This window comes from Oreochromis aureus, linkage group 12, assembly GCF_013358895.1.
Source record: "Oreochromis aureus strain Israel breed Guangdong linkage group 12, ZZ_aureus, whole genome shotgun sequence".
NCBI lineage: Eukaryota > Metazoa > Chordata > Actinopteri > Cichliformes > Cichlidae > Oreochromis > Oreochromis aureus.
In genome coordinates this window covers 23,835,512-23,857,765 of record NC_052953.1, presented here as the reverse complement: position 1 = coordinate 23,857,765, position 22,254 = coordinate 23,835,512, and the positions used below count along the sequence as shown (strand labels likewise).

Below are 22,254 nucleotides of genomic sequence, written 5' to 3'. Positions count from 1 at the left end.
TTTCAGTTTGGATTGCCTTCTTATTAATGCATGGTGTGCATATTGCCCTTATGATAATGATTATTTTGAAATATAAATGCAGTTCTCAAATGACTGTAGAATGACTTTTTTTTTTAATTTATATTTTAATAGTTGAAATACTGAGTATTTGTGCTCCCTATAACTGGGGTTATGTCAGCAACATATTAACGATTTATAAACCACTTGAAACACTACTGAAGTTATATAATGAATCCCTTTAAGAAAAAAATATACAGCAGGTAGAGTGGACTATTGCCACATTTTAGAATGAAGTAATCTGCAGTGCTTGAACTTAGGAGAACATCTTTGTTTGCCCACTGGGTTTCTTGGGAAGTCATTGCAATCATCTGAAAAGACACTTTATTGATCCAGAGAAAGCAAGAGAGACAGACTGAAAGAAAGCTGTTAATAGAGTGTCAGAGTGAGGCAGGAAAATATTTACAGCGGGAGTCATTTATTTAAAGAGCCACTTCACTTTTTCCTTGCCTCTGCCTCTTTTAGGGGCTTTTGGCCCACTATTTGACAAAATATCTAGAATATAGAAGTGAATTTGCTTGACTGTAGGGCTGATGTAGAGTTTAACTTGTTCTGTCGACTTTTACTGCATTTCCTTTAGCTGTGAAAACCTGCCAACTAGCTGTGCAGTAGTACAACACAATCTAGTGATGTATTTATGGACTGTAAAATATCCATAAATACATCACTAGATTGTGTTGGGTTTTCAGTTCATTCAATGCAAATGTAAAGTATTTCAAACACTGCAGTACTGTGCTGTAGCTGACAAACTCACTATTCTAATATTTGTAGAACATACTTAAAGAAAAATCACACTTTAAAATGCTTTGTCCTGTTCCCTAATGCTCCCATTTCCCTTCTCTTTACCCCAACCCCTCAGCTGGTCGTGGCTGATAGCTGCACCTGATGAGTCTGGGTCTGCCAGGGGTCTCTTCCTGTTAAAAGGGAGTTTTTCCTCCCCACTGTTGCCAAGTGTTTGCTCCCAGGGAATCATCTGATTGTTGGGGGTTTCTTTCTAATATTGGAATGGTTGAGTTTTAGCCTAAGATAAAAACACACAGAACAATATCACTTATGTGAATGTGATCAAACATTCGACTTGGCAGACTTCTATGCGATTCTATTTTCCTACATGGCACATATGGGTCAAACATAGCAAGTAAGAAAAAGTGAAAATTCCTTTATTAACATAAGTAAGCAGATAAAAGTTAACTCAGGTCAAGCTCCTGGTTTGCCATCCCAACATGGAGCAGACGTGACTGCTGCTGTCCTGAAACACTGGTGTGGAAGGATGCATCTCATAGTGGCTGAGCAGAGCTAGATATTCTTTTCACATGAGGGCCTGTTAAAGAATCCAGGAGGTCGGATGTTGTTGTTGGTGATGATGTTTCCTGAAATGACTGATGGCAGAAACTGAAAGCTTGCCAGCAGTTTTTCTGCACACATACAGTGATGCCACTCTAACAGTGACACCAAGATATAATGTGTTATACAGAGATGGTGACATCATTTTTTGTTGAAATCCTGCTGAAAGCATTTAGGCATGTAGTTTTAAAATAAACAAATATTTAGCAAATGGGATCTGAATTGTAGAACTGAATTGTCTTGCTCTTAACACCCACTGAGACAAATAGTGCACTTAATAGCCAACCGGTCACAACATGCTAACATCCTAATTATGATTTGGCCATCATATAAAACGTAGGAAGGAAAATAAGCGATTACTTTAGTGGTTTTTCTCTAAAATTTGAAAACTTCTTTTTCCTCCCACAAACAGCTGTACATACTGTAGCTAATATCTACTTTTTGTTATAATTTTACTGCATTAGATACATTCTGACTTTGATTTTTTGAGTCAAAACCCCCTGTGGGTATGTTTGTTAAGGCTCTGACTGCATCATTTTGCTGAGCTTGCGTCTAAATGTTGCTGGAGCTTGGAAGTGACTTAGTGCCACCTACTGGTACAAAACTGACATGGACCCCCGGAGAGAAAAGAGGAAACTGACAGCATGCGAACAGCAAGGCTTCTTGGCTCAGTGAATGCATGTGATGATAAGCAATTCATTATACTGAAAATATACTGGCCACTCACTACAATCCGTACTCTCCAGGCTGTATCAGTACCGTGTCCTTTTAAAGCAAATAAGGAAGCTGTATCACACTTCTATGGTTTAATTCTGAAGCAGATGGGATCCTATCAGATTGATTTAAACATTTTCCCTTAATGAATATTCTTCTTAGATATTGGAAAACACTTGAATTTCAAGAGAACTCCTCTCACTCTTCACTGTGTGAAATATCGACTGCTAACTTGAAATTTCTTATTTAAAAACAGAGAAGGCCGCAGGATGTGAATAGGAGGTAATATAGAGGACAGTAACTGACTTAAAGTAAGCCAAGAGCCACACACTGAACAACTAACTTTAAAAAATAGCTCAGTTAAAGTCCATACACTTGGTAGATAGTCTTAAAACACAGACACACTCACACACACAACACCTTTCTTTGAAAGTAGACTTTTTTTCTGCTACTGCTACTATGGTTTTCTGATTTGTTCCTTTTGTGACTGTTTTTACTGAACTAATACTACTGGACTGCACACCTACATCACTAAACAAACATTTTAAGGCAATATATGACTAAGGCATACTTGGTTGTTTTCTGTTGCTTGTACTTGTGTGACTGTATCTAACATATAAGAATTAATTTAAACTGTGTTTAAACCTATGTCATGTCTGCAAATCTGCAGCTCAGAGTTCATCCACTGCATGAATGCATTCTTGTTCATCATAGAAAAGTTTGTTTACACGTATCAGTAAAGACCACTTTGTTTCAATCAAGTTAAATCGCAGTACAGACTTATTGCAGTCATTTGCACAGAGATTCATTTACATAACGTTGCCTTTTATTGATTCAGTGAGAGGTTGTTTAGTTTTCCTTTCAGGGTGTTGGATGTCAGATAAAGGTTATCTGTAGGCAGGCACTTTGCCTTTATGTGGCCTAAAAGGTCACGAGAAAGGTTTACTCTCATTTTTTTCAGCACTTACCAACTTGTAAATCAAACTAATGTGCTCTGCAACACAAAAATCAATCAAAGCTGGAGACTATACTCGTAATGCACAAGTTAGTTTATTGTATGCTTTGTTTTTTGTTTTTCATGAGCTTCCACCCTCATTTTCAAACTTCATCCACTTATGCGATGAATGAGAGCTAAAGACATCACTGATATACGTCTTAAATCTCATCATAGTGTCACCCCTTTTCAAGTTTTGATCCTTTTTTTTCTCTGATACACCAGATGCTGCCGCTCCCTGTTTTTCCATATTCCTTTGACTTTCAACTGGCTTTTTTTTGTGGCTGTATCCTTTCATTTCCTGCTTGTCCAACCATTCCTTCCACTGGTTGTCCATCATCGAAGCCTCTTCCTCTTTTCCGGTATCTCCATGGACCATTTCATCCTCATCCTCATGGCTGAATTCACTGGAAATGAGGCTTTGCTTAGTGCAGAAGGGATTCGTAGTGCTGTCCCCGGTAGGCGTGACATCTGAGGAAGAGCTCTGATTTTTCTGTTGCTTGCATTTACCTGAGTCTGGCTTCGCTTGTACATCTTTGGAGATGTTTCTGATTTCTGTTGAGTCAGTTTCACTGGAATCACTGGTCAATGAAATCTTTAAGGATTCCTCTTTCAGGCTTTTCCTCAATATGAACATGCTGTTTGTGTCATTGCGTGTTTCAGAAAAGACTAATGTTTTTGGTATCTCCCCATCTTCGTAGTCTTCATCAGTGTTTTCGAATCCTCCCGCCATTTCCCTTTGCCACCTCGATGCCAACCTCAGGTCCGAGCCCAGCTTGCTGCAGCACGATGGTGTCTTGTCTGTTTCTTCTAACAATAGTTCTCTCAGCTGTTCCTGAAGCTCAGCTGCCATCTCCTCTCTCAGGGCCTGATTCATGAGAGAAAACTCTCTACGCAGTTCTGCAGTTTGCTTCTCCACTTGTCTTTTTACCATCTTGCTGATCCACGTCATGCAGAACCTCCTGTCAGCTGCTGATGGATTTCTCCTAATGACCAGTAATGAAAACAAAAAGTCGATGACTAAAAACAGAGATTCAGTGCTACATTTTTGAATTGGTTATATAAAGTAATTATTTAGCTCTTTCTTGAAAATATGATTTTGACTGAAAAAAAGATACAAAAAAAAGTACCTGAGTTTAGAGAAACTAAAGCGTGTGTTTCTTGAAGATTTCGCCATCCCAAATTCTGTGAGGGAAAACAAGTGAGGGCTTTATTTGTTGGCATTGAATGCCAGTTTATTATTTTTATTTTACACCAAATTGTTGAATACTAGCGATGCATTAACATTTCCATTGAATAAAGCATAACTTACACTTACCTCTGCAGTTGACCTTTCTTCAGAAATATCTATTTTTCTTTTGTATACATTTGAATTTACAGATCTTAGCATCGTGTTCTCTAGCATTTTTGCCAGTTGTCATTAACCTAGAAAATAACAATAAAAATAACAAATGTCCAGGCTGTTCTATTATACGTATAATTTTATCTTCAAAAATAATATTAAAACTGGTGTTTTACTTTTGCTTTGGTTAAATATACAGTTTTTTTTTTGTTTCTTATTGAAATCAGGACAATAACAGCATAGATCTAACTCTGGACTACAATGTCTAGACTTAATATGATAGGGATTGTCCATTTCTGCTGGTCTTCTGTCACTATGGAACAAATTGTGTAAATTGTTTCCAATTAGAGACCAGCCTGCCGTTCTATGCTGTGCCAGAATCTCCGGCACCAACAGGTGGCTGCTATTTCTAAGTCATGATTATGACCACAGCCCACAGTTACTAAAAAAAGGCTTTCAGCACCACAGCAATACTTTTCATCTTTTTTTACTCTTTGTTCTCTGACCCTTTGATCAAGCTCTACTTTGCCATCTCATTAGTCTATATATGTATAAACTATATCAGAGATGTTAAGCATTGTTGCTTATTTGTAAATTTATATAAAAAAGAAGCATGACAGCTGCAGGCCCTCAGTGTGAGACATCCACAATAGTGCCAATTCAGTGTTCTCACATTAGCGTGCCGCATGCCCTTTAAGAGCTTAGAGCATTCTTGTACCCATTTATATACACAACTGCTGCTGACACACTGACTGATGGGGGGGCAGCACAAATACACTGGCACACATCTTCAAATAGTCCCACGCAGATCCGCTCTCTGTCCCTCGCCATGAACTTTTGTGAGCTGTGCTGCTGTGGGAGACTTTAGACCGTTTGCTCGTTCTCTCATCCACGAGCTCCACAAAATCAGGGGTGAGTTCAGTGCATTAGTGCAATACTAGGATTCCTTTTCTATCGTTTATTTTTAGCTTGTCCGGATGAAGGGCTGATGAGTTTTGTGCCATTGTGAGTCGCAAGAGTCGTTTCTGTCCTAGAGTATTGGTGAAACTTGCTCTCATTGAGGTCTTCAGACGAAAAGTGCTCGAGGTTATGGTTACATACAGAGTGCGATGACATGGAGAGTGCGATGTCTGCACTCATATGCAACTTAAAGGAGTTTTGTAGTTTGACATTTCCCTAAATACAATCTGTGGTTCACTGGTTTCAAATTACACACCTGAGAGCCTCTAACTGAGGTTCATGTGGATGGATGTTTATTGTTGATCAGCTTTGCCCTAATATCATGACTCAGCATGAATGAAGCATCCATCACCACCCAGCTTAGTGCTCTTTATCCTGACGTATAAAGTCGCACATCCTTACAAAGATGGACGCATCAAGATGGGTTTGCGTCGGCCTTCAATATGCCGTGCTCTTTTGTGTGTGTTCACTCAACAGATGCTTCTGTTTATGTGCAGAACCTAATACTGTTGGGTTCTGCCTCATAATATAGGCAGGCTGCAAAAAGAAAACAGCAGAGCCCGCTGTTGGGTGCACATGGTCAGGCCAAGTTCATCCATAGAATTGAATTCATATGGAAATAAATGAAATGTTTCCTGATGAAAGTGCAGAATACACACACAAACATTTATATTCGATAGAAATGAACTCACTAAGATTAATCAAAAAACCCCATAGTGTATGAATCAGTGCAGTGACAAGATAGATGTACTTGGCAGAAATCTCTGTGATAATTTACTGTGTGTAGATGCAGAGAGTGAGAGAGGAAGTCTTTTTGTTGTTGCCTAACAGTGCTACTGAAGTGTCAATCACAGTGTGTAAATTGGGAATGTTTCTTTCCAGCCATCAGCCATCTGTTCATCTCCTTTTCTCTGCCTTTTTTATCTGCTTTAAAAATGAAATCTCTCCCGATGATCAAACTCATCTGCAAACCAATACATTAGCAGAACACACTATTAGTTTAAAGGAGGAAATTTACCTGGCATATCTATCTATTAACCCACAAAATCTTAATTTATCTCATATTTTGGGATTGCTTACACGCCGACTACGCTGACTATACTAATAGACAGTGATAGTGTAGCCTTCTGTGAAGTCACTGCAGAGCCAGTATAAACTGGATTTTGGATAAAATGAGAAATAATGTCCTAACCCTGGTGCATGGACAGTTTTCTTCAGGAACGTTCATGAATAAGCATTTTTTTCTTAATTGAATAAGAATTCCTAAGTATCATAAGAAAGCTTTCTAAGGGGCCAGTTACTGGTTATAATAGAACCATGTGGCTGTATGAGTGTGCATGTGGGTGTTGTTACAATGAAGGAGGATGAATCACTGGCTGAAACTTGCAAGGTTTGCTACTACAGTACCTCAGGTCTGGAGTGTGGGCTTCTTTCCAGGTCTGGAGTGTGGGCTGCTGTGATGACACACTGTGTGGGGGAACAATCCCAGGCTGTACGAGGAATAGCCTGTCCCATCCCCCCCAAAATTAAAATAGCTTTTGTGCTATATCCTGCATTTCCTGCTATATTTTTGTTTGCATGTATTTCTATCTTTGTGGTTAATGTGTGGGCTTGAGCTGCATCACAATGTGATATACAGTTATTACATCAGGAAATCCCCCAAGTATGTTCCATAATACTGAAAAGAAACTGGGAATATTTTGGGTGTGCTATTTCCAGGACATAAAATGATTTTTTTTTTTTTATCACAGTGGGGAAGGCAGGCAACCAAGAACATTTACAACCTAAAGCAGAAAAATACGGTCTTCTTGGTAGAAGAAAATGCCTTTTCTAGGCTGCTAGCTATATACCCACTGAACCACCAGGTGATAATTTGATAATATTTGTTTAGTTATGTTTAGTTCGTGTTTTATTTTTGTGGGGTTTAGTTGCTCACGTCAGTGCTTTATGTGAAAGGGTTATATGCCAGCTATAGTAACAGTAGCTCATGGATGGGTGGTGTGGCGGGGCGTGGTCTGCGATGGTGCTGCAGGTGAGATGGAGGCACCTGCGCGGCATCTGCTATCACGCTAACTTAAAAGGCTTTGCTCAGTTTCAGTTGTGGTTGTTGTTGGTGATGTGTGCGGCCGGCAGAGGTAGAGCTGTGGCCGTTTGTGTATGTTTAACAGCAACTGTGAAATAAAGCATGCTGAAGAGCATTGAAATGTCACCCGGTCTGCCGCGCCCGCCATCCTGGGTTTTGGCACCACTGAAAATGACCGCGGCCGATCCAACGACATGAACATGCTTTGCAGGATCGTTTATTCACACACTATTTATACGGTTGCTGTTACAACACGCAGCTGCAGCTCTCCCGCTGGCAGCTCAACATACCAACAACAACACTCAAGACAGGACCCATTACAGCTTTTGAGCTGCCTCGATGTGATTGTAGATGCCGCGCAGGTGCGTCAATCTCACCTGCAGTGGCATCGCAAGCCACGCCCCGCCCCGCCACAGGTGGATAAATCAAGAGAAGCCTCAGATGAAATACATAGATTGAACATAAGGAAAAGGCATTTTACCTACACACCAGTGCTTTGCAACATGTGGCCTGTACAGTCTTACCTGGATGTACAAAGCTCAGTCACGATGTATCTGCAGAAACTAGAATTTACCCAAAGGGAACAAAATGTTTCAGAGTGAAACATGAACAAAGAGTTCAGTAAGACATCAAATCTGTTATTTGCCATGAAATTCCTTTATGGGCTACCTCAATTAAATTTAGGATTCTTTTCGGAAAACCTGTGAAAAATAAATCCCTTTATTTCCCATTGTATTGTGAACTGGTACACTTTATATTGCAGTAGTCCCTCAAGTCACAGACGGATTCAAAACCATTTAACTGTTTTAAAAAAGTTGTTTTTAAAGGTTCACTATGTAATGTTCAGCAAAACCTTTGTTAGCGATGACACCGGTGGCCTTTATGTGAATTTTAGCATGTTGCCTCACGCTGCTGCCTGTTCCTTAATTCAAATATGACTCACAAAAACATGAAAGGTACAACCTCACCTTTGTTACCTATCGTCTCTGCACACTTTACATGTGAAACATCAGGCAACTGCATAAAAACACAAACAATGAGGGACAGTATTGCCGAGGTAGTTTTGATAATATAGAGAAAGAAAATTCAAAAGAGATTACCTTTTGAGTTTGGGAGGAGACTTTCTTTTTCAAAGTCATTCTGTAGTTTGTATCATGTAACGCCAAGCCAACTTCACTGCTCTTTGTTCTGCCTTCTTTTGCTTCTAATGTCAAGGTTTATTTAATGTGTCGGTTTGTGTGTGTCATACAGGGAGTGCAGAATTATTAGGCAAGTTGTATTTTTGAGGAATAATTTTATTATTGAACAACAACCATGTTCTCAATGAACCCAAAAAACTCAGAGCTGAATGTTTTTGGAAGTAGTTTTTAGTTTGTTTTTAGTTTTAGCTATTTTAGGGGGATATCTGTGTGTGCAGGTGACTATTACTGTGCATAATTATTAGGCAACTTAACAAAAACAAATATATACCCATTTCAATTATTTATTTTACCAGTGAAACCAATATAACATCTCCACATTCACAAATACACATTTCTGACATTCAAAAACAAAACAAAAACAAATCAGCGACCAATATAGCCACCTTTCTTTGCAAGGACACTCAAAAGCCTGCCATCCATGGATTCTGTCAGTGTTTTGATCTGTTCACCATCAACATTGCGTGCAGCAGCAACCACAGCCTCCCAGACACTGTTCAGAGAGGTGTACTGTTTTCCCTCCTTGTAAATCTCACATTTGATGATGGACCACAGGTTCTCAATGGGGTTCAGATCAGGTGAACAAGGAGGCCATGTCATTAGTTTTTCTTCTTTTATACCCTTTCTTGCCAGCCACGCTGTGGAGTACTTGGACGCGTGTGATGGAGCATTGTCCTGCATGAAAATCATGTTTTTCTTGAAGGATGCAGACTTCTTCCTGTACCACTGCTTGAAGAAGGTGTCTTCCAGAAACTGGCAGTAGGACTGGGAGTTGAGCTTGACTCCATCCTCAACCCGAAAAGGCCCCACAAGCTCATCTTTGATGATACCAGCCCAAACCAGTATTCCACCTCCACCTTGCTGGCGTCTGAGTCGGACTGGAGCTCTCTGCCCTTTACCAATCCAGCAACGGGCCCATCCATCTGGCCCATCAAGACTCACTCTCATTTCATCAGTCCATAAAACCTTAGAAAAATCAGTCTTGAGATATTTCTTGGCCCAGTCTTGACGTTTCAGCTTGTGTGTCTTGTTCAGTAGTGGTCGTCTTTCAGCCTTTCTTACCTTGGCCATGTCTCTGAGTATTGCACACCTTGTGCTTTAGGGCACTCCAGTGATGTTGCAGCTCTGAAATATGGCCAAACTGGTGGCAAGTGGCATCTTGGCAGCTGCACGCTTGACTTTTCTCAGTTCATGGGCAGTTATTTTGCGCCTTGGTTTTTCCACACGCTTCTTGCGACCCTGTTGACTATTTTGAATGAAACGCTTGATTGTTCGATGATCACGCTTCAGAAGCTTTGCAATTTTAAGACTGCTGCATCCCTCTGCAAGATATCTCACTATTTTGACTTTTCTGAGCCTGTCAAGTCCTTCTTTTGACCCATTTTGCCAAAGGAAAGGAAGTTGCCTAATAATTATGCACACCTGATATAGGGTGTTGATGTCATTAGACCACACCCCTTCTCATTACAGAGATGCACATCACCTAATATGCTTAATTGGTAGTAGGCTTTCGAGCCTATACAGCTTGGAGTAAGACAACATGCATGAAGAGGATGATGTGGACAAAATACTCATTTGCCTAATAATTCTGCACTCCCTGTACTGTATGAGAGGAATATGCGACAGTGACTGAGTGATGCAAATATAGCATAGATTTTTGTAAGATCTTTAGGAAATGATGAAGAAAGGAATTGTAATTATGAGCTATTTTATATTACATGATAGAATCAATTTAGCTACCAAAGTACAGCATTAGGGTCTGTGTCCACAGGCAGTGCATGAAACCAAATTCATTTTCAGGTCTTCTTGAACACTGATCACATTTATTCATAGCCAGGATCAGTTTCTTCTCAGCTGTTGTTGACAGTGCTGAGGATGGGCATCCCACCACTTCTTGATTTTGATGTTGGACTGCTGCACCCATGACCCAAACCCAGATAAGCAGTAGAAAATGGATGGATGGATGGATGGATGGATGGATGGATGGATGGATGGATGGATGAAAGCTTTTCATTAATGGAGTCTTTGCACCAAGGATTCTGAGCACGTCAGAGCTAAGCTTTACATGAATTGTACAAAAAAACATAGATGCTGCTACCATGAAAACACACTGCCTGTTCAAACACATGATTTTAGCATTAAAATGGGCATCTCTATTCAAAATATGCTAAATTTGTAAGTTCAGAAAACAAATCTATTTTTATGGCAGTTTTATTTTAATGGTGAGAGAGACAGAATATCAACCAAACATAAAAAAAGATATTACATATTAGTTATGAATTGATTTATGTGTCTTTGAGTGAAATAAGTATTTGATCCCCTGCAGCCTAGTCAGAATTCTAGCTCCCACAGATTGACTATATGCCCATTTGCATACAGATTTCAATCAGTCAATCAATTACAGATGCTCCTGATCTCAACTCGTATGTATAAAGCACACATGTGCACAGAACCAATTTCTTCCACTCCAACCTCTCCACCAGTATCGGTAAGACCAAAGAACTTCAGAGGACGTCGAGGACAAGATTGTCGACCTGCACGAGGCAGGAATTACCCACAAGACCATCAGGAAGAAGCTTGGTGAGAAGTTGACAACTCTTGAAAATGGATGAAATATAAAATGACCATTAATTGCCCTCAATATTGGACCTTCATGCAAAAGCTTGTTAGCGATGATGAGGATGAGAGAGGTAGTAAATCAGCCCAAAACTACATGAGAGGAACATGTTAATAAACTCAAGGCAGTTCGGACCACAGTCACCAACAACACCATTGGTAACACACCTCACTGAGGGGCCACTGTGACCGTGTACCATAAAATCCTGGACGAGAGCCTCCTTCCCTCAGCAAGAACTCGTGGATGGGTTTTCCAGCACAACAATGACCCAAAACATACCGACAAGGCAATAAAGAAATGCCTAAAGAAGAAGCACGTTAAGGTCATAGAGTGGCCTAAACAGTCTCCAGACCTCAATCCCGTACACAGTCTGTGGAAGAAGCTGAAGCTTTGAACTGCTAAGTGGCAACCAAGAAACCTAAACCATTTACTGAGTTTCTGTAAAGAGGAGTGGGCCAAAAGAGTGCAAACCTGGCAATCAACTACAAGAAACATCTCACTGCTCTGCTTGCCAACACAGATTTCTCCAACAAGTACTAAGTCATGTTTTGCTTGGGGATCAAATATTTCTCATAAGATGTTTTTTTTTTTTTTTTTTTTTTTTCTGGATTTAAATGAACTTACCATAAAAATTAGAGACTGGTCATTTATTTGCACACTTACAAATTCAGCAGGGGATCAAATAATTATTTCCCTCACTGTACATAAGCTGAATTAATCAGACTATTTGAAAATGCATTATAATGTTGACTAAATTAAACAATTTTGCCAAGAGCAAAGAGCTTTCATTAAAATTACACTGTATTTTTAATTGTAACTCTAACACTAATGTTTTAGTGCTGAAACATGTGGCACAGTATTGTGTATTCATTTTGTGTATATAATCAGTAACCCAGTTTCAAATGATGTGATTTCATTAGTAGGAAATAAAGCGATTTAACCACTTATCCAAAGGTCAGGGTTTTCCTTCTCCTGTGTTTCCTAATTTGGGTGAACAAATTACCAGTTTCTGTTAGTTTGTCTTTACATTTCTCTGGTACTGAATAAAAATGTAGATGTCTGACTGTGACAGATGCTGTCCAAGGAAACTATCAGCTCGGGGGGGGGGGGGCAGAAGGTTTGGCACCTAATCGACATCGACATAGTCGGGAGGGCGGCAGGAGTTAGCAGCAAGTGATGAACCGAGCAATGTCAAGGAGTCACACAGGAGGACAGACAAAGACAGACAAAGACACGGATAGGACAAAAGTAAACAGAGATGATGAATCCAATCTATCTACTGTACATCCAGGGCAGACAGAGTTTCCCTTTGGGGGGATTTATCGTGCCTGGCCTGGCTCCCAGTGTGATAACCTCCTTTGTTGGCAGCCTCAGGAGCTACTCAACTTAGCTTGCGAGACTATGCCCTTTGCAACATTACTGCCCTTCCTGTGTCGTGACTTAAATCTCTCTCTCTCTCTCTCTCTCTCTCTCTCTCTCTCTCTCTCTCTCTCTCTCTCTCTCTCCTACCTGGTTTTCGTATGCTGGATTTCCCCCTTGGATTTCATTTTGTTTTGAAACCTTTGCCTTATGTCCTTGTTCTGTTACCTTCATTTGCATTTTTTTTCTGCTTTTACCCTCAAGCAGCCTGTTTTATTATTTCTACTTTGTTTCTCTTTCTATCATCTTGCTCTGTATTGGTACTGAAGATATTTTAGACTAATTAAATCTGTTTTTTAGCATCACTAATGATATCTGTCTGCTGGGCTTATGTCATCACATCTATTGCAAGCTAATTACTCATCCTGGATGTAATGAACCCTAACCCAAGTTTATGATCTCATCATAGGTTCACTGTCATGTTTTGCTCCTTTCCTCTGTAGCAACATTTTTGATTCACTCATCAGTTGTTTGTTCTGTATATACATAAAAAAAATGCTCATCATAGTTTCTTAATGTGATGTTATGACAGCTCAAAAAGTTATCAAGGCGCCGTTAAGAAAACCACCTAGTGTGAGGGATATACCATGCCATAAATCTATATAATAAATAATAATAAATCTATATAATAATAATAACTAATAATATATTAGTTGTGATTATTTTAATTTTTTGATTTGAAAACAGACAACCTTATATCCATCAATCCCAGGAAAAAGTACAGCTGTATGACTGACTCCATAGATTTACACTAGCGCTGTTGAAATCAGTGTCAGGTGAGAAAAGTTGTTGTTTGGGTGCCATAGTTGAAATTTGAACAATTAAAAACAAATAAGTGTCATACATAATAATAATAATAATAATAATAATAATAATAATAATAATAATAATAATAATAATGATAATAGTACTTTTAATAATATAATAATAATTTTAAGGGAAGTTGATGAAGATGTACACATGCACATGCAGCATGACAGGATGGTCTCAGTGGTCAGCACTCTGTTGCCTCACAGAAAGGAGGTTCTGGTTCAAGCCCGAGCACTTCTGTTTGTAGTTTGTAGTTCTCACCATGCTTCCACAGGTTTTTTCCGGGAGCTCCAGTTTCTCATTGAAATGCATGCCAAGTTGATGCTGCCTATGTGGTCCCAGCACACACTTGCACAAGAGGTTGTTGATGTCAAAGAGTTTCACTTTCTGGTTTCACAGAGCCTGCTTTGATTCTAAATGGTTAGCAAACACAGGGACAAATCTTGTATCTGAGAAATGATGGTACAAAATAAAGTAGACTGGAAAGGCAGAAAGAACTGATTAAAAGTGAGAACAATGAAAAGCAAAAGCTGGGAAAACAATTGTGTGTGTTATACTAAGCATCTGAGATAAATACCCTATCTTACACGGCGTGGTGTCGCAGTGGTTAGTGTTGCTGCCTCACAGCAAGAAAGTGCTGTGTTTGAATCCAGTCTTTCTGTGTGGAGTTTGTGTGTTCTCCATGCGTCTGTGTGGGTTCTCTTCAGGGACTCTGGTTTCCTCCCACAGTCTGGGGATGTGCATGGGGTTAGGGTAATTGGTGATACTAAATTAACCATAGGTGTAAATGTGAGAGCGAATGGTTACTTGTCTCTCTGTGTTAGCCCTGTGGGCAGATTGGTGATCTATCCAGGGTGTACCTGCCACTCACTCTATGACAGCTGGGATAGGCTCCAGCCCCTCCCGTGATCCTCAATTGGATAAGCAGAAGAAAATGAATGCATGGATCTTATCTTATCTGGAGCTTCTGCTGGGACAAAGATGAGCTGATTCCTGCAGTTGCATAGAGAGTCTACTTGTGGCGACTGCTTTAAGCTTGTTAAATTGATTATTGATCTGAAGTCTAGAGGAAATGTCACAAGCTTGCTACGAGGCACAGCTTATAAAAATAATTGTCTCTTGTGAGCTTGTCTGACTATCTCTGTATGTTTTCCACTTCTCTTCCTGTCCATCTGTCTGCGTGCTAGTAGAAGCCACCGTGCCACTACTTGTGCAAAAACCTCTGCCTCTTCCTATTTTTTGCATTTAAGACACTACAGCAGACTCAAAGACCATTTGAACAGCTTTTATCATTTGTATATATTTGTCTTATCTTTTTTAAATTCATGTTATGCTATGCATGTGTGTATATGTACGTGTGTGTGTGTGTGTGTGTGTGTGTGTGTGTGTGGACGCCTTCAGTGATTTGTGGTGAGTAATGAGCAGACAGATGGTTAACACTGCAGGGTTTGTTGATGCCAACATTGGAGATTAAAGCAAGGATAGATGGACAGCATGGGTGTGTTTGTTTATGCCATATACGTGCATGATTGTGTGGAGAAGACAAAAAGCCTCACATGTCGTATCAGGGCTCGTGTGTAAAGTTGTTTATCAGCTAAAGAACAGCAGGAAGAGCATAGCCTCAATTGTCACATATTCTCTAAATTTACATATATAAGCACAACTTTAAGTGCAGACTTACTCTTATTGTTCTGTATGTGCAGCTATTTTTGTAAGGTCCGGGTTATGTCATTTCTAAACTTGCCAGACTTCCTTCGGCTTCAAGAAAATGTGCCTCATTATGGTGTGCAGTGAGGCATCATAAACTACTTTGTTGTAGCTTTTTTCTTAAGGGACCTCCATGAATTTTTTATCTGTTTCTTCGTCATGCTAATGCCTATGAGGGCGAGGTGTGTGTCTGTTTGTGTGTGTGTGTTGTGTTGTGTTAGAATGAAATCAGCAACTAAAGTCATAAGAGCTGCTGACTGACACACCGCTGAACAAGGCTAATACAACAGCACGCATGAAAGGGACAGCTGTCTAGTCCTGGGGTCTGACTCTGTTGTAACATAAGAACGTGTAGTCTCTCTCTCTCTCTCTCTCTCTCTTTCTCTCTGTCTCTCACACACACACACACAATGCACATGCATGCATGCATGCATGCACACAAACATGCACAAACTGGCCCGCCTTGTCAGAGTTTTGTTGTGACTCTGCAGAGCTGTCTGCGCCAGGAAGCACAGCGGCACCTCCCTGCTGCTGTGCCCCCTGTCTGGCGTGGCATTCACCCTGTATGTCTTCAGAGAGATCAAAAAAGAGCAGGAAATGTACACACTCTCTATTGTGCATGTCTCACAGCATTTCCTTCCTTTCATGTGCTATTGGGTGCTGCAGTTTTATATTGCCATCTCTCCTTTAAGGTATCATTTTAGTCTCTTCTGCAGCTAATGTCTGTCACAACTTTCCTCCTTTGTTGTGACCCTGAGTGCTGCTGGCAAATGTTTTCCATGTAATATTATCTATGTCTACAATCCAGCTCTCCACTTTTTTGTTTTCTGGTTCTGGTTCACCTTTCATCTGAATTGATGCACTTTTTCCACCCTCTTACAAATACATATTTCTTTGTTGTTTTTTATTTTTTTACTTTTTGACTGAAGTGAACCTTTCTGCAGTTTCTCCCATGATCAGTCTCTATTTTTTGCTGTGGACTTATAGCTCACACTGAGAAGCATATGTGATATGAATAGCTCGCAGGCGAAAAATCATTGTGGATAGTACTGGAACAAAAAGAAGGGGAAACTCGGCAAAGAGGTTGGACTTCAGTACAGTATTTATAGCTTAAATATTGCAGCACATATATCCTGCATTCAACAGGACAGTGTTATCTGTAAGGCATTCTGGCATGGTTGCATCATAAAATGTACCGTGCTCACAATAGAACTGAATTGTATAAATACACAAAGTTCCTTCAGCTTGTGTGAATATCTGTGTGTTTTTAGTATTGCTGAACTAAGCACAAATAAATAGCTTCATTAATACAACTTTTCTCAACGCCATTTTAATTGTTTCTGTTAACCTTGATTGGCTATCTGAGTGAAAAAAAAAAACCTAAATTACCTCAGCGCCATGTCCTAGGATAAGTCCCCACTCAGCAGAAAAGTTGCAGTTTTACAGAATTGGTGGTAATTGGTTTTTAGTCCTTCTGTTGCTTTTCAGCAAAGAAACACTTATTCAAATTTGCCATGACTTTCTTTTGACAGTCATATGACACTTTTCACACTTTTAAGAGACAGCAAAGAGGAACAAAATGGTAATTTTACCATGCAGTTTACTTCACTTCGTGCATCTGCTTGGTAGATATAAGAACAATTTATACAGGGGGGAAAAAAAGTTTCATGGCTCCAAGGCTGATGACTAATTCAGCCCTGCACACCCACAAAGGCCTTTTCAGTTGCTTGTGGTGATTAAGCCTCTAGTCAGGATGACATTGGGGGTAGTGTTATAAACTTAAACGAGACGATGTCACCAGGCTTTACGTCATAGCGATTATCAACTGTAGTTATGGGTCGTTAGAGAAATTGTTTGCGTCAGTCTAGTAACTGTTTCTAAATTGAAAGGATGATGGGAAAGTCTGATGACTATTATAATATTTAACATTACTAAAAATCCATAATTCATAACTAAAAATTTAAATTCCTAAGTTAAAAAGACAAAATGGACTGGTCGGCCATTTTATTAGGTACAGATTGCTAGTAGCAGGATTAATCCCCTTTTGTGTTTTGCCTTCAGAGCTGCCTAAACTCTGCGTGTCAGAGATTCAACAATTTGCTGGAAACATTCCTCAGAGATTTTGGTCCATGTTGACATGTTGGCATCACACAGTTGCTGCAGATTTACTGGCTGCACATTCATTGGATTGAGATCTAGTGAGTGTGGGGAACTTGCAGTCAGGTTCATTAAACCAGCTTTATTATTTTCTGCTTTGTGACATGGTGCGTTATCCTGCTGGAAGCGGCCATCAGAAGACAAGTACACCGTAGTCATACAGCGATGTACATGGTCAGCAGTAATACACAGGTAGGCTGTGGCCAAGAGCATATCCCTCACATCATTACAGTCATCAGCAACCTGAACTGTTGATACAAGGATGTAGGATGGATCCATGCTTTCATGTTGTTTATGCCAAATTCTAACAGACCATCTGAATGCCAGCAGAAATCGAGACTCAGCAGATCTTCTGTTGTCCAGTTTTGGTCAGCCTCTGTGAAGCCTCAGTTTCCTGTTCTTAGCTGACAGGAGTGACACCCAGTACGGTCTTCTGCCTCTTTAGCCCATTTGCTTCAAGATTGGATGTATTGTGTGTTCAGAGATGTTGTTCTGCATAGTACAAACCAGTCTCCTCTGACCTCTGGCATCAACAAAACATTTTTGCCCAGAGAACTGCCACTCATTGGATAATTTCTCTTTTTTGGACCATTCTCTGTAAAGCCCACAGATGGCTGTGTGGGAAAATCCCAGTAGATCAGCAGTTTATGAAACAGTCATACCAGCCCATCTGGCGCTAACAACCATCCCATGTTCAAAGTCATTTAAATCACCTTTCTTCCTCATTCCTGGTAACAGGAATGGGAAGGAAAGGTGAACTTCATCAAGTGATCTTGACCATGTCTACATGGCCTAATGCTTTGACTTGGTGCCACCTCACAGTGACTTGGTCTTTTCTTAATGCTTCTTTTGACATGTTTACAGTAATGGAATAACTGTATTTCCTACCACTGGTGGTAATTATCATGAACAAATAAACTGGGATTTCTACTGTTCTCCCCATACTGGTGATATAATGTGAATGCAGTATTCTGCCAGTTTCTAGTAAAGCCCTGTTAATACTGGGCTACACACTGATGAGAAAGAGTATTAATTAATAAACAAATGTAGTGGGTACTTAAGTGCTTTAATATTATACTGTATTGATACTCCAACAATACCAATAATATGAATGGGAGGGAGAATAAAATGAAATTGTAGGATAAAAAAATTTGAAAAGTGTGTACATGTGGGCAGCTGTCTGTGGTGGGGTTTCTGGTTTTACCTTGAGCAAAACCCAATGAACGCCAATTAACCCAATTTGCCTTGGCTCACAGCTCCAAATGAAAGAGATCCTGTAAAGTAATTAATGTGAAATCCATAAATGCTGTCATCTCTACAGCTTACGTTCTCTGTCTATCAGTGTCTCCGTGTGGTAATTCAGAATAACACTACTGTGTAATCCCTACCAAAAGTCCAGCTAAGGGGATTGGTGACTATAAAACGGGCTCTCTCACTGACTAAACATCTGTGGACACGGAGACAGCAGCTGGTACCGTCTTCCTGGATGTGCCCCACGTTAACTTCATTTAGTATTGTTCCATCTCAGCAGTTTAGGCACTCTACAGTGAGTATCTCTGCACGATCTTGTGTCTGAGTGACAGCAAGAGAGAAAGGCAGAGAGAGCAGTATGATAAATTGTGAAGCTGATTGAGGTATGCAAGAGCCTCGCAGCTGGTTGCCCTTTGCTATTTGTGTGTTCATGAGCACGATACGGAGGGAGCCAGTGCTTGTGTGCGCGCCTCTCTCACAGAGGAGCGTAAGCCAGCAGCAGCAGCAGCAGCAGTAGTACAGCGGAGCGTGTTCAGTGTCTGGATGTTAGCGCTGCCTCTCTCAGCTGTGGGACGAAGCCTTACTGTAGGTATTCACACACACACAGATGCATAAATACATGTGTACATATTGCTGTTTTGACACTCTCCATGCTGATTTTCTTGTGGGATACTTTTCCATGTACTGATGTCTCTTTCTTCCCATGCATGCTGTTGTATTGTGCCAAGGTAAATAGTGGTTGTAAAGGACCATTCTTTAATTCCAGGAGTAATTCCCATCCTGAGGATTTGACTGTGGTAATCATTGGATGTGGAGATGTGTTGTTCACCAACCAAATGGTTCCATCACTTCAGCACGTCTGTCCATTTGCATTCAGAACCCATTTTCATACAGAATTTCCATAAACCCGAGTAGCTGCTTTGTTTACGCGACAATTTGTGCTCTGTGTTACCAAAAGACAGCAGTGACCATCTTTGAACTATATGCTTTCATGCATGTCTGTGCGCTTTATTTGTGGTAGGAAATGGCACGGCGGAGGTGCAATGGGTGTGTCGTGTCCAGTTTCCAGTAGTGTGGAACCTGAGCTGGTGCTGCCGGTGTGACATGACACATGGTGTTGTTAGTCACTCACTAGAGAGAGCAGAGAAGAGGAGATGACAGTTTTAAAAAACAAGGGATATCCTCCTGCTGGAGCTCTCTTCTTAACGTCAAAAAACCAGAAAGGTTCAAATGTTTCGGTATTTCCTTCCACCCCCTGCAGCTTTGCAGCTTTAGACTTGTTTCCTTAATTCCAGTTTTATGGGCTTGGTAATGAACGTGCTCTGAATGAGAGAAAAATACAACTGATGGATGATGAGATGTGAGAGGGGGAAGTGAGGGGATCGAGGCAAGGCAACGGAGAACAAATGGGAAGAGAGGAGACTAGAGGAAAGAGAGAAATACAGAAGGTGAAAATAGTGGGGATAGCCTGAGGAGGGTGAAGAAAAAATGCTCTAATGGGGAGTATCTTTGTGACTCTCTCTGCTGATGTCCCTCTTATCAGACCAATGCTGGATATGTTGCAGAGATTCTACAGGCAATCTTTGATTGCAAGCTTAGGTTTTTTATGAATTTACAAGACCAAGATCAGTTTATGACAAGGAAACATTTGATGTTAAAAAAAAGCCTCCAGGGGATTTTCACATTTCTGCATCACACCTCAAGCTCTCTGTTGTTCATATTCAGAAAAAAAGAGAATAATTTCCTTCTAAGAGATGACTGCAGGTTCTGTTGCTTCACACATCCAGTAGTGCAGATCATCCATAATGCATACTATGGAGTTCCAGTGAAAGTTTTAAGTGCTAAATGCAGGATTCATAAGACAGTTTTAGGTTTTGTTATATAAACTTAATTTACTGCATTACTGCATGAACAATGCTGTCAATTTATATGAATAGAAGGGGGAATAAAATGGAAGCTGCAGGAAAAAAACAGAACCCCGGTTTGCCGTGGATCACAGCTGGATGGGCCGCATGAAATAAATGTAAAGCAATTAGTATAAAGCCCAAAAATGCTATCATCTCCACATTTGCTTTCTACCTCGCTGTCTTAGTACTTTCCATCACTGTTTCTAAGTAACACTATCATGTAATCCTTATCAAAAGCCCAGCTGATGGTGCTGATCATGTTTTACATGCTAAATTGAATTTTCACAATACAGTTTAATGTGAAATCCTGTTAATTTTTTAATATACATTTTATTTACTCCATTCATTGCATTTCTGTGTAATGATTGCAGTACAATAGGCACGTGTGATCCAGTTGAACATGCTCTTATTATTTTGTACATTTATTAATTCATGACACACTGATTGGATTAGATTTATAGGACATAGTTCTGGTTTCATTTAGATGGATTGCATGTTTTGTACCAGCAGCATCCTTAGAGTGTCAAGGATGCTCTGAAATCCATTAAAGGAAAAACTAGTACTGTGTCGACACCCTGTGTTTTTAACCAACCAGTTAAGCTGCTGCTGCAGCACCACATTCATCAGCTGCTTGTGCTATGTTCACTCCCACATCGAGTTTCATAATTTAAAAGAACTTCCAAACAATGACTGATTACCTGTCAATGCTCCCAGCAGAGTTCAGCAGCCATGAACACTTGCAGCATATCCCCGGTGTAAACATCCCCCCCGGGGAGACTTTGAGAGGAGAAATCCCTCCTTTTCTTTAGCTACTACTGTTATTGTCATGCTGTATATTTTTTGGGAGTAAGTCAGTGTAAAAATAAATAGCCACACTGTTTCAGTGGTTAGCATACCTTTAAAATCAAACACCCTGAACATAGTAAATTGCTAGTAAATTAGGCTTTGTAGCGAAGGGTTTCTTTGTTGAAATAATTTGTGTGGAATGAAGTGAAGTGTGTTGAAGAATAGCTAAAATCATTTCCCCGTGTATGCAAATAATAGCTGTGGGTGTGCTGCTCAGTTGATATTGCCTTTTGGAGCTTTTTGACACCTAGGTATTTAAACAATTTTCACAGAAAGGGAAGAAAAAAACTCATTGCTTTTGTCATATGCTCACTCACTGCAGCAAAATTCATTGTCTAATGAAAACTGTTTCCCAGGCTTGTGTATCTCTATGAATCAGATAAATCCACCGCCTCCCCGTCTTCCCCTCTGCTGCTTTGCATCACAGTTTCTTTTCCGTCTCTTTTCATCACTTGGCATATTGCTTTATACACAGTCCATCACCTGCTCATTGCGGTGATGCCGTCTACACCTCGTCAATGACATGTCAGTCTGAGGCTTTTGCAGCAAAGGTAATAAGGAGTATGTGACGTTTTTATTCTGCTTGCTGGTTTTCTTCCTAGTGTGGAGGTGGTACCACAGTCTTTAATCAGCGCTATCATCGTGGTGTGCAGGGATGACACTAGCTGGCAGAGAGACAAACTGATCTATTTTGGAAATTAAAGGTTCATTGGACTGGATGCTGTCAGTAATTATCACAATCTTCTATGTATTTTAGGTTCATAACCCTATAAAGACATTTTCTATGGAGACTCTGGTACATAAAAAGAGTAATGCCGATCCATCTGGTCAGTGTTCATAAATTTTA

General features: G+C 40.1%; 2 protein-coding genes across 4 annotated transcripts in view; one reads left to right on the top strand and one right to left on the bottom strand.

Annotated features, from left to right (window-relative positions):
- Positions 1-22,254, top strand: part of mctp1a (multiple C2 domains, transmembrane 1a) — a 132,140-nt gene that overhangs the window by 10,576 nt on the left and 99,310 nt on the right. The window lies entirely within an intron of this gene.
- On the bottom strand, positions 3,185-4,471 carry LOC120443170. 3 transcript variants are annotated; one of them, XM_039621227.1, is made up of 3 exons: positions 4,428-4,471; positions 4,240-4,294; positions 3,185-4,095 (listed from the first exon to the last, which is right to left on the bottom strand). In XM_039621227.1, the coding sequence occupies exons 2-3, from the start codon at positions 4,284-4,286 to the stop codon at positions 3,192-3,194; spliced, it is 951 nt and encodes a 316-aa protein (XP_039477161.1). In that variant the 5' UTR covers positions 4,287-4,294; positions 4,428-4,471; the 3' UTR covers positions 3,185-3,191. The 3 variants fall into 3 exon arrangements, with proteins under 3 accessions (XP_039477161.1, XP_039477162.1, XP_039477163.1); XM_039621228.1 differs by having other exon boundaries at positions 4,422-4,458; XM_039621229.1 differs by lacking the exon at positions 4,240-4,294 and having other exon boundaries at positions 4,428-4,467.